We start from the raw sequence: 12,238 nt of genomic DNA on the forward strand, positions 1-12,238 counted from the left end.
CAAAAAGAGAAAAAACAAACAAAAACAAAAAAACAAAAAACAACAACAAAAAAACCCCATAAAATTACTATTAGTCATATAATGTTAAGCAAGGTATTTACATTCTCCAGCCCTCAGATTCCTATTCTGAAAAGTGAACATTTCCAAACACCTTTCAGCTTTAAAGTGCTTGACTTTGTTCATAATTTATCTTCTAACACAATCTACATAATCTTTTCCTCTTAATTACTCAAAACTGTTTTCATATTTGGAATAGTATCTTCCATATATTTCTATCATAATTGTTAAAAGGGCAATTAATACAATACCATCTCCCAAATCAAAGCATTTTCTTATTCATTACACTGGATACACATTTGTAAAACAGGACAAATAAATAAATAAGTAGGTGAAGTAAGCAGGGATGGCAGTATAAAAACCTCTGAAAATATACTTCTGTATAACTGCAATGAGAAGACTAGTGAAAATTATCAAAAGCAACTGTTTCAGAACTCTGGAAAATAACTAGACTTGAAAGAATTCCAGGAGCATTTACTCAACAAAAACACTAAAACTAGCTAAGAGTGAGCTGTGTTAGTTAAAATCCCTGGTGCAATCACTAACAAAATAGTTTTTTAAGTACATTATAAAAGAAATGATGAGGAATTAAAACATCACGTTAGAAAATATTTAAAACAAAAGAAGGCAGTAATGGAGCTACAAAGACACACAAAAATGTCACAAGACACACAGAAAACAAACAGCAAAATTGCAGATGTAAGTTCTGCCTTATCAGTAATTACATTAAATAGAAATGGATTAAAGGCTCCAATCAACATGCAGAGACGATGGAAACTTTTGAGTGTGCCACCTACAACCTATCAGGCTCTGGTGTATAACCAGATGATATAAAGCCATGAATGAAGTTACAGTTTCCCAGGAAGAACATGTACATCACAAACGTAGATGTGCTTAGGACAGAATCCTGAGAAACACCATTTAAATTTCACAGAGAAAGGGGATGTAGGGTGAGGTCATGACGAAAAACATCTTATTCAAAAGGTTTGGCTGCAAAGCAAAGGACAGAGACAGGATGGTAGCTAGATAGCTGCGTCGTGTCACTGGGGGTTGGGGGTGGTCTTTGGTGACTGGGTAGAGACATTTTTCATGCCTACAGGAAGAAGGCAATGGAGATGTAGTTGAAAGCGGTGGAGCTGAGAGGAGGGTTGATGGCTGAGAGTGAATGAACAGGTGGTAAAGGCAGGCAGGAGAAACACTGAGAAAGCTGGAATAAGCCACCTTCAAGAACGGGCCTAGTCAACAGGAACACTGCGGGGTCCACAGTGAACTCTACTGATTCACAGAGCTCCAGTTAGATGCTTGCGTGGCCTTCTCAGCTGGAGCTCTACAGCCAGGTATGAAAGAAGAGACACTGGAGGGACTGAGGTAGGGCTGTAGGGCTGATCAGGCAGGACAACAAGGCAAACGGAGCTCGAGAATAATAATTAGCAAGTATACACACCTGCTAAGATTTTAAATGGATACATTTTACTGGATGTGAATTTTCCTAAATGAAGCTGATTATGGATTGACAGAATGAATGAAAAATCATGATGCAATTACATGCTGTCTACAAGACACATACTCCGCGTTCAAAGACACAAATAGGTAGAAAGTATGACAACAGAAAAAAGGTGCAAACGGTAACCAAAAGAGAGGTGGCATGGCTGAAGACATTTTATAAAGATAAAAGGGTCAATCTGCCAAGCAAACATTAATATATTTACATCTAACAGCACAACTTCAAATACATGAATCAAAATCTGACAGAATAGAAGGAAAAACAGAGAAAGAGTGATAAACTTCAGTACTCCACTTTCAATAATGGATAGGACAACCAGACAGAAGATGAACGAAAAAAGGAGATTTGAACAAAGATGCAGACCAACTAGAACAAAAATCTATGGAACATTCCACTCAACAGGAGCAGAATGTAGATTTTCCTCAAGTGCATACAGAATATTCTCAAGGATACCCAATATGTTACGACATTTTTCACAAATGTGAATAAACTTCAAAGAATAGAAATCATATAAAGTACATTCTCCAACTATAATGGAATGAAATTAGAAATCAATAACAGAAGGAAATTTAGAAAATGTATACATATGTAGAAATTCATATTCATTAATAAACAATGAATCAGGCCAGATAAGGTGACTCCACACCTGTAATCCCAGTGCTTTGGGAAGCTAAGGTGGGAGGATCACGTGAGGCCAGGAAGTCGAGACCAGCCTGGGCAACAGAGCAACAGACAGCCTGTCGCTACAGCAAAATTTAAAAATTACCCAGATGTGGTGTTATGTGCCTGAACTGCTAGCTATCTGGGAGGCTGAGGCAGGAGAATTGCTTGAGTCCAGGGGTTCAAGGTTACAGTAATCATCATAGTGAACTATAATCATGTCACTGCACTCCAGCCTGAGTAACAAAACAAGACCCTGTCTCTACAAAAAAATAAAAATAAAAACTAAAAATAAATAAGCAATGAATCAAGGAAAAAAATCACAAGGGAAATTAGAAATTAATTTTGAGATGTATGGCCAAATCTCATGAAATACAGCAAAAGCAGGACTTAGATGGAAATTTGTAGTTATAAACACCTGTACTAAAAAAGACCCTCAAGTAAATAATCTAACTTTCCACCTTAAACTACAAAAAGAAGACTAAACTGAACAGAAAACAAGCAGAAAGAAGAAAACAATAAAAACAGAAACCAATAAATGAAATAAAGAACAGAAAAAGAAGTATGAAAAATCATTAAAACCAAAAGCTGGATATTTTAAAAGATCAACAAGATTGACAAACCTTTAAGCTAGAGTGACCAAGAAAAAAAGAGAGGAGTTCAAAAGAGTTACTAAAATCAGGAACAAAGGAGGGTACATGACTATCAACATGACAGAAACAAAAAGGACTGTAAGGAAATCCTAAAAACAACTGCATGGCAACAAATTAGATAACCTAGATAAAGTGGACAAATTATGAAAAAGACACAAACTACCAAAACTGACTGGGTCTATAGATAATCTGAATAATCCTGTAAAGGAACTGAATTAGTAATTTTTTAAAAATCAGAGTAAAGTCCAGTTCCAGAGGGTTTCATGGGTGAATTCTATCTAACACTTAACAAAGAATTAATAATTCTTCACAAACTCTTCCAAAAAATAGAAGAAAGATCACTTCTTAACTCATTCCACTGAGGCCAGTATTACTCTGACACCAAAACAAAAATAACACAAGAAAAAGCAAAAAAAAAAGCCCAAAAACCTGTACATCAATACATGTTTTTTGTTTGTGTTTTGTTTTTTTTGTTTTTTAAGACAGAGTTGCACTCTCGTCACCCAGGCTGGAGTGCAATAGTGCAAACTTGGCTCACTGCAACTTCTGCCTCCCAGGTTCCAGTTATTCTCCTGCCTCAGCGTCCTGAGTAGCTAGAATTACAGGCCTGTGCCACCACGACTGGCTAATTTCTGCATATATATATATATATATGCCATGTTGGCCAGGCTAGTCTTGAACTCCTGACCTCAAGTGATCCACCCACCTCGGCCTCCCAAAGTGCTGGGACTACAGGTGTGAGCCAACGTGCCCAGTCCAATACATCCTTTAAAAATAGATGCAAAAAAAGCCTTAACAAAACAGTTGCAAATCAAATCCAGCAACACACAAAAGGACCCATGATCAAGGGTTATGTATTCTGGCCTCCGTCTGTGGTTGAGGAGATCAGCCTTTCTGGGGACTGGAGGCCCTGCAGAGTTCTCCCACTCAGTCGTCTGTGCTGTGAAACAATACACTATGAGGTGAGTTATTCACATGTGACAAACTATGACGGCAGCCTACCCACTGGACTGTAAAAGCACCTAAATGGTCTTATTACACTATTGTCAAGAAGAGCAGAAATACTTGAAAAAAGAGCATATTCTACTTCAATACTGGCAAATGATGGCTTCAAAATATAAACATTAACATTTCAAAAGCAAATAATGCCACTTGCAAAGAGAATTAGTAAGAAGGCTTCCAGAATGAAGAGCAATTAGGATGAGAAATCAGCTAAGGAAACACCAGCCAGCATAAAAGATTAACCTTGCAAATGGAACTGCTTAACGATAGGAATTTACTCCTCTTTCATATACAGTTCATTTGGTAATGGAAGGGGAGGGGCTCTGTTCCACACATTCGTTCAGGACACCAGGCTGATGGAAGCTTTGGCATCTTTAACAAGCAGTTTCCAAGACTGCCCTAGTCATGGCCATCTAACCAGCAAGGGGCAAGAGACAGCAGGAGACCGCAGGAGAGGTTAGGTGCAAGGCTAGATGTGGCATACAGACTTTTGGCTCTCCCGCTTTGGCCAGAGTTCAGTGACATGGGACCAGCTAACTGGGCAGGAACGGCAGTCTAGCCGTGTTTCCAACAGGAAAGAGAAATGGGTTGGAAAAGTAGCCAGCCAGTCCCTGCCACAGTTGGGAAAATAAAAGCTCACATGAAACAACACATAATAAAATAAACATATCAAGTGTACAGAAGTCACTTGATTATTGGGTAGAGCTGATCTCCTGTTAATGGCAGAATTCATCTCACAATGTAAATAATCATAACAACAACTGGTAGAAAGAGAAAACACTTTTCTTCTTTCTCATGACAAAAACGTCACTTCTGAAAGTAGTTGTTGATAGAGAAAAATTAAATCAACAACTCTGAAATCTAACAGTCCTTTCTACAGTTTTCACACTAGAAATAAGATATATGCTGTGTTTCTAATAAAAATAATAACACGTCTCGCTTCCTATAAAAACCACTGTTCATTTATAAAAAATGTCAGGAATGTAGGGCAGAAAGAAACTCTGGATATTACTCGATATACCTCCCTCATTTCAGAGACGACGAAAACGTGTGCCCACCTGGCAAGGTCACATAACTAGAAACGGGCCAAAGTGATTCAAACTCAGGTTTCCCGATTTCCAACAATTTTTCTATTTGGCCACACTAGGCTTCTATCCAATTACCTCTTTTCCATCTTTATATTTTTGAAAGTTCAAGTCATACAAATAGCATTTTTTTCTGCAAAGTCTGCGTCAACTCAATAGGCAAAATTATCTGTTCCCACATAGCCCCAAACATTTCTGAGTCCAGCACCTACACAATCAGGATTATCACTGTCCATGGATACACTTCCACTGAGACCACCCACTCTGTAAAAGTTGCTCCCATTTGTATCTTAAGCAACAGTTAGTGCCTGGTACGTATTAACAGTAAGTGGTAAACAAGTATTTGCTGAACTGCTGAATAAAACTGCAAATGCAAAACATCCATCAAATTTTAAGTAACATCATCATTTAATTAGATGTCAGTATGAATTTGAATGAAAACACTCATCGGATACATAGGTCCTGACAGGATTATTTTTAAACAAATATATTTCACAGCAAACACCCTTTTAAATATTGACTATTAAATATAATTTAGGTGTTAATGAATTCAATATATTATTCAAAGAAAATTTTTACAGGATAATTTTTACTTTTACCTTTTAAAATGAAAATTAAACTATGAAAATACTAAATCATCAGCAATGTAACTGGAGTACATGTATTTTCTTTGTAAAGTAGCTTCATATGAAATGTAGACTCTTTTTTCAGAGGTTTCATGTGTTTATATTCAAAGTAAAATACCATTTCTACAGAATATTCCTCATTGCTGCAGCATACTAAAAATGTAAGGAAAACAGTTTTCGCTTGTATAGATATTTGTAAATTTGTTTTTGCAATAATAATATACAGTTAGATAAGTTTTTTTAAACGTAAAAATACCTGCTTTTTCGGAAGTCCTAAGAAACACCATGTCTGATGGAATTCTTTGATTCTGCAAAGAGCATTATAAAAGATGAATTATCTATATGCAGGTTTATAAATTAACACAATTCCATTCCAAAGAAGAAACAGCTATGAAAACAACTAATATAATTAAAATTCTGCTGAAATAACTAACACAATTTGTATATATAAAAAATTGATACTTTAATTCACATTTTAGTTGAAATGCTAAGATTTTTTTCCCATGAGTGAGTCATATACTGGTATGTAGTAGTGACTTTAAAAATGCTTCATGTCCAGTGGCTCATGCCTGTAATCCCAGCACTTTGGGAGGCCGAGGCAGGCAGATCATGAAAGTCAGGAGATCGAGACCATTCTGGCTAACACGGTGAAACCCTGCCTCCACCAAAAAAAGAATGCAAAAAATTAGCCGGGTGTGGTGGCAGGCGCCTGTAGTCCCAGCTACTTGGGAGGCTGAGACAGGAGAATGGCGTGAACCCGGGAGACGGAGCTTGCAGTGAGCCAAGATCATGCCACTACACTACAGCCTGGGCGACAGAGCGAGACTCCGTCTAAAAAAAAAAAGGCTTCATATCAGCCAGGCATGGTGGCTCACGCCTGTAATCCCAGCACTTCGGAAGGCCAACATGGGAGGATCACTTGAGCCCAGGAGTTTGAGACCAGCTAGGGCAACATGGCAAAACTCCACCTCTACAAAAAGTTGAAAAAGTAGCCGGTGTGGTGGCATGCCTGTGGTCTCAGCTACTAGGGAGGCTGAGGGTTGAGGATGGCTTGAGCACCAGGAAGGTCAAGGCTGCAGTGAGGCATGTTCATGCCACTGCACTTCAGCCTGGGCAGCAGAGCAAGACCCCGTCTCAAAATACGTCTGAAAAAAACGTTAAATATTGCCATTTCTGTGGCCTCTGTTAGTCTGTACATGTAACACAGCAGGTATCGCCTTATAAAAAATTATGTCCTCCCCATTAGATTAAATGGCCCTGGAAAGTGAGGACTGTGGTCCTCCAATGCCCGCAAAACAGAGCACATCATACACAAAACACTTCATAGATGTGAAAGAATGAATCGATGACTGAACAAGCCAACAAGCAAAACCCCACAGATTTGAGATATTCTTTCATGACACAGAAAAACTCAAAGATATTTTATGGCATATACAAACTTTTACAAGTCACTATTCATACATTTAATCATTATCACTAATAGTTCTATCAACTGGGAAAGCTATATCGGTCTAAAGAAAAAATATATAATTGTACTAAGAATACTTCACATAATCTCATGAATTATGTATGATTTTTGAGACCTAAGTAAAGACTTACCTACCCATGGTAAATAAATGGATAATAATTGGTAAATAAATGGATTGTCAGTCAACACGTAACATGTTAAAGCTGAACAAAGCTATGTTATTGGATACAGCTATTTCTTTCTAACACTAGGAAAAAAACTAATATTAGAATGAAACCAATAAAAGATATGTAAGACCTCTACACAAAAAACTATAAAATATTACTGAGAGAAATTAAATGTGAGGATTAACTGTACAACCTAATTAAACTAAACTAGAGTAGTTAAGAAAAGATGGGATTACACCAAGATAGACGATTATACCAATACAAAACCGTATGTCCAAAAATAGGTCCACACATATAGGGACACTATGAGAAAGATGAAACTGCCCATCAGTGAGGAAATAATTGTGTTTTCAATCAATAGCGCTGAGAAAACCCAGTATCATCAGGGGATGATGAGAGATGATACCTGACCTCGACTTCAATGTAAACACAAAAATCTACCTAGAATTACAGTTCTAAATCTGAAAGCCAAAACAATAAAATGCCTAAAAGAAAAAAAAATAGTTCTTTCCCCACTGAATTGTCGTCATTCACCAAACATGACAAGAATATTTTCATGACTTTTTGAGAGGTAAGGATGCTTATAAAGACCATCAACAAAAATTGTCTAAAAAACTAACCTTAAATGAAAAGATTAATAGCAGACTTCATTAAATTTAAGAATTTCTGTTCAATACAGCCTGCCAGGAAAGAAGAGGAAGATATCTGCAACGCATATATAACTAACGAAAGACTCCAAACCAGAACACACAAAAGTCCACAAACTGATAAGAAAAGAAAGAATAACTCAGAAGAGAAATTCCGAGGGATTTTAGCAGGCTTGTCACATGACAGACACACACAAAATCATATGAAAAAGTACTGAATCTTATTAGACTTCATAGAAATATGCATTAAAACCACTTCTACTGATTTACACTCCCACACCAACAGTGTAAAAGTGTTCCTATTTCTCCACATCCTCTCCAACATCTGTTGTTTCCTGACTTTTTAATGATTGCTATTCTAACTGGCATGAGATGGTATCTCAGTTGTGATTTTGATTTGCTTTTCTCTAATGACCAGTGATGATGATTTTTTTTTCATGTTTGTTGGCTGCATAAATGTCTTCTTTTGAGAAGTGTCTGTTCATATCCTTTGCCCACTTTTTGATGGGTTTTTTTTTTCTTGTAAATTTGTTTAAATTCTTCGTAGATTTTGGATATTGGCCCTCTGTAGGATGCATAGATTGCAAAAATTTTCTCCTATTCTGTAGGTTGCCTGCTCACTCTGGGTCTAGGAGAGGGATAGCATCAGGAGAAATACCTAATGTAGACGACGGGTTGATGGGTGCGGCAAACCACCATGACACGTTTATACCTATGTAACAAACCTGCACGTTCTGCACATGTACCCCAGAACTTAATTTAAAAAAACAAAAACAAAAACACTTCTACATACATATCAGAAACGCTAACTTTAAAAGGCTGAAAATGCACATGCTGGCAAACATGCCAAGGCACAGCTGATTGAAGCAAAACTTGGTACACCACTTTGCAAAACCATGTGCAGGGTCTACCACAGCAGAACTGCATAACCCAAAACACAGCAGCTCCACTCCTAGGCACACCTGCAACAGCAATGTGTGGATGTGTGCACCAAGAAATACAGTCAAATATGACACAAAAGTATCCTTCATGATAGGCAAAACTTACATGTAACCTGAAAACCCATCAACAGGAAAACAGATAAGAACCATACTATACAACCCCAAAATGGGTGAGTAACAGCTACACACAACAACATGGATGTATCTCCTAAAGAACATGGGGCCAAAAAAGCCCCTGTCCAAACACACTCCCACCTTGGTAAATTTTCTAGGCACTCTTGCCAAAAATCAATTAACCATAAATTTCAGAGTTTATTTCTGGATTCTCAATGTAATGCTAGCTCCTGTAAATGCTGATTACTGTAAATCTGTATTAAGTTTTGAAACAGTGAAGTACAAATATTCAAAGTTTGTCCATCTTTTTCAAAATCGTTTTGGCCATTCTGGGTCCCTTCAATGTCCATATGAATTTCAGAATCACCTTGTCAATTTCTGCAAAGACATCAACTGGGATTTTGAGAGGGATTAACACTGAATCTATAGATCAATTTAGGGAACACCACCTTTTGAACAACATATACTTCTAACCATGGGCATGAAATGTCTTTACATTTACTTTGGTCTCTCTAATATGTTTCAACAATGATCATGGCTCATTGCAGCCTTGAATTCCCAGGCCCAACTAAGTCTCCCAAGTAGCTAGGACAGCAGATATGTGCCAGTGTGCCTGGCTAATTCTTTAAACTTTGGTCTATGTTGTCCAGGCTGGTCTCAAATTCCTAGCTTTATGTGATCCTCTCACCTTGGCCTCCCGAAGTGCTGGGATTACAGTTATGAGTCATCATGCCCAGCCCTTAAAAGTATTTTTTTTTAAATTTCATATTCAGACTCTTTATGTCCTTATTCTGTCTTATCTTCTATGGAGCACTCATAAACAAACCAGATAATTTCAAACAATTATTGGACACTTTTGTTTCTTTTTCCTTCCCCTCAAGACTAGGGGCACCACAAGAGCAAGGAGCCCTGTGTTCTCCTAACACTGCATGCCACAGCGTGAACGCACAGCTGCTTCTCTGACTAGTCACCCACCTGGGATATATGGACTTTCCGGAATTGAGCTACTGTGAATAATGTAGATATAGACATTCCTGCACAGGTTTTTTGTATCAACATAATTTAACATTTCTCTGATAAAGATCCAGGAGTGCAACTGTTGGGTAGTATGATGGCTACACAGTTTTTTTAAAGAAACTATCCAGTGATTTTCCAGAATAACTGTATTGTTTGTATTTTCACAAGCAATATATAAGTGATCCGATTCTTCCCATTGTTTCCAACATTTGGTACTGTCACCATTTTTTCCTTTTAGCTGTTCTTATAGATGCATACTGATACTTCATTGTGTTTTAATTTGCATTTCCTGATGACTAATGATGTTGAATTCCTGTTCATGTGTTTATTTTTATTTTTATTTTTTTTTTGACATAGAGTCTCACTCTGTCACCAGGCTGGAGTGCAGTGGCGCTATCTCAGTTCACTGCAACCTCCACCTCTCGGGTTCTAGCGATTCTCCTGCCTCAGCCTCCCAAGCAGCTGGGACCATAAGTGCCCACCACCATATCCAACTATTTTTTTGTACTTTCAGTAGAGATAGGGTTTCACCATGTTGGCGAAGATGGTCTCAATCTCTTGACCTCGTGATCCACCCCCTTCGGCCTCCCCGAAGTGCTGGGATTACAGGCGTGAGCCACCGTGCCTGGCCCATGTGTTTATTTTCTATCTGTAAATCTTTGTCAAAATGTCTCTTGAAATCTTTTGCTCATTTTCTAATTTCAATTTTTTTTTTTTTTTTACTGTTAAGTTTTAGGAGTTTTTATATATTCTAGATAGAATCTTTGTCAAATATATGGTTTACAAATATTTTCTCCATCTGTAGATTTTCATTGTATTCACATGGTTTTTCACAAGGCACACAGTTTTAATTTTAATGATATGCAATTTATCAAGTTTTCCTTTTACACATTGTCCTTGTGGTGTCAATTCTAAGAAATATTTTCCAATCCCCAGATTCTAAATATTTTTTTTTTCTAAAAGTTTTGCAGTTTCACATTTTACATTGAGTCCATGACCTTTTTTTTTAGCCTCTGGATGCCCAGTCCCATTTGAGAAGGCTATCTTTTCTCCACTTAATCATTTTCACACCTTTGTCTAATTCTGGTTTCCCTATAATGTTTTGTTAACTTTTGTTTCTATCCTTCTTCCACACTATGTTGACTAATGTAACCATGTAATACGCCTTAACATCAAGAAGGATGATTCCTCCCACTTTATTTGCCTTGTCAAAGTTGGTTTAGCTATTCTACAACCTGTGCCTTTCCAAATTAGTTTTAGAATAAGATTATCTATGTCTTTAAAAATAAGAAGAAAAAAAAAAACCCTGCTGAGATTTTTATAGGAATGGTATTAAGCATACAGAACAATTTTGGGAAAACTGAAATGCAGAATGTTACAATCGAAAACAGACGGGTCTATTTACTTATGTTTCCTTAAATTACTTTTATCAACACATTGTAAATTTCAGCATAGATTTCATCTTCATAGAATGACTGTAACAGTACTGCATTTTAAATTTCTGTGCCCACATGTTCATTGCTATTATATAAAAATGAGGTTCATATTTGTGCATCGATCTTATAACCTGACACCGTGTTGAACTCACTAGTTCCAGATTTTCTACAGATCCGTTGGGATTTTCAACATATATGTATATGTATCTATGTACATGTATACATAGTTACATCATCTGCAAATTGAGACATTTTTATTTCTTGTCTAATCTCTCTTTTATTTTCTTGCCTTACAGACTAGAAGTGCCATTGAATAAGAGTAGTAACGGCAAACATCCTTGTCTTGTCCCCAGTCTCAGAGAGGTGGCATTCAGTCCTACACCAGCAAGTATGATGTTGACTACAGGTTTTTTTTGTAGATTCTTTTTAAACAAGATATGGTTATTCCCCCTCTAATCCAACCTGCTCAAAGTTTTTATCATGAATGAGTGTTGGGTTAAGTCAAATGATGTTCCTGCAACAACTGATTGCATGATTTTTCCTTATTCTGTTGATAGGGTAAATTACGTTGCTTGATTTTAGAATGCTGAACCACATTTACATACCTGGAACAACCTGTACTGGGATGTGATGTATTACTCTTCTTTACATATTGCTGATATCATTTGGGCTGTAGTTTTCTTTTATTGTACTTTTTTTTTCTGGTGTTGAGATAAAGACATTCCTGACCTCACAAAATGAGTTGGGTAGTGTAGCATTCTCAATTATTTTCTGAAAACAACTGTGTGAAGTTGATGCTAAGTCTTCTTTAATGGTTTTAAGGAATTCTCCTGGACCTAGGTTATTTCCTTCCTAGAGCTT

General features: G+C 37.1%; 1 protein-coding gene across 2 annotated transcripts in view; it reads right to left on the reverse strand.

Moving 5' to 3' along the window:
• Window positions 1–12,238, reverse strand: part of ATP9B (ATPase phospholipid transporting 9B (putative)) — a 295,408-nt gene that overhangs the window by 210,740 nt on the left and 72,430 nt on the right. For both annotated transcript variants that reach the window (XM_050768237.1, XM_050768236.1), the window contains exon 7: window positions 5,844–5,895. In XM_050768237.1, the coding sequence (XP_050624194.1) occupies window positions 5,844–5,895 (52 nt within the window). The remainder of the gene's footprint in view (window positions 1–5,843; window positions 5,896–12,238) is intronic.

Source organism: Macaca thibetana, chromosome 18 (assembly GCF_024542745.1).
Source record: "Macaca thibetana thibetana isolate TM-01 chromosome 18, ASM2454274v1, whole genome shotgun sequence".
Lineage (NCBI taxonomy): Eukaryota > Metazoa > Chordata > Mammalia > Primates > Cercopithecidae > Macaca > Macaca thibetana.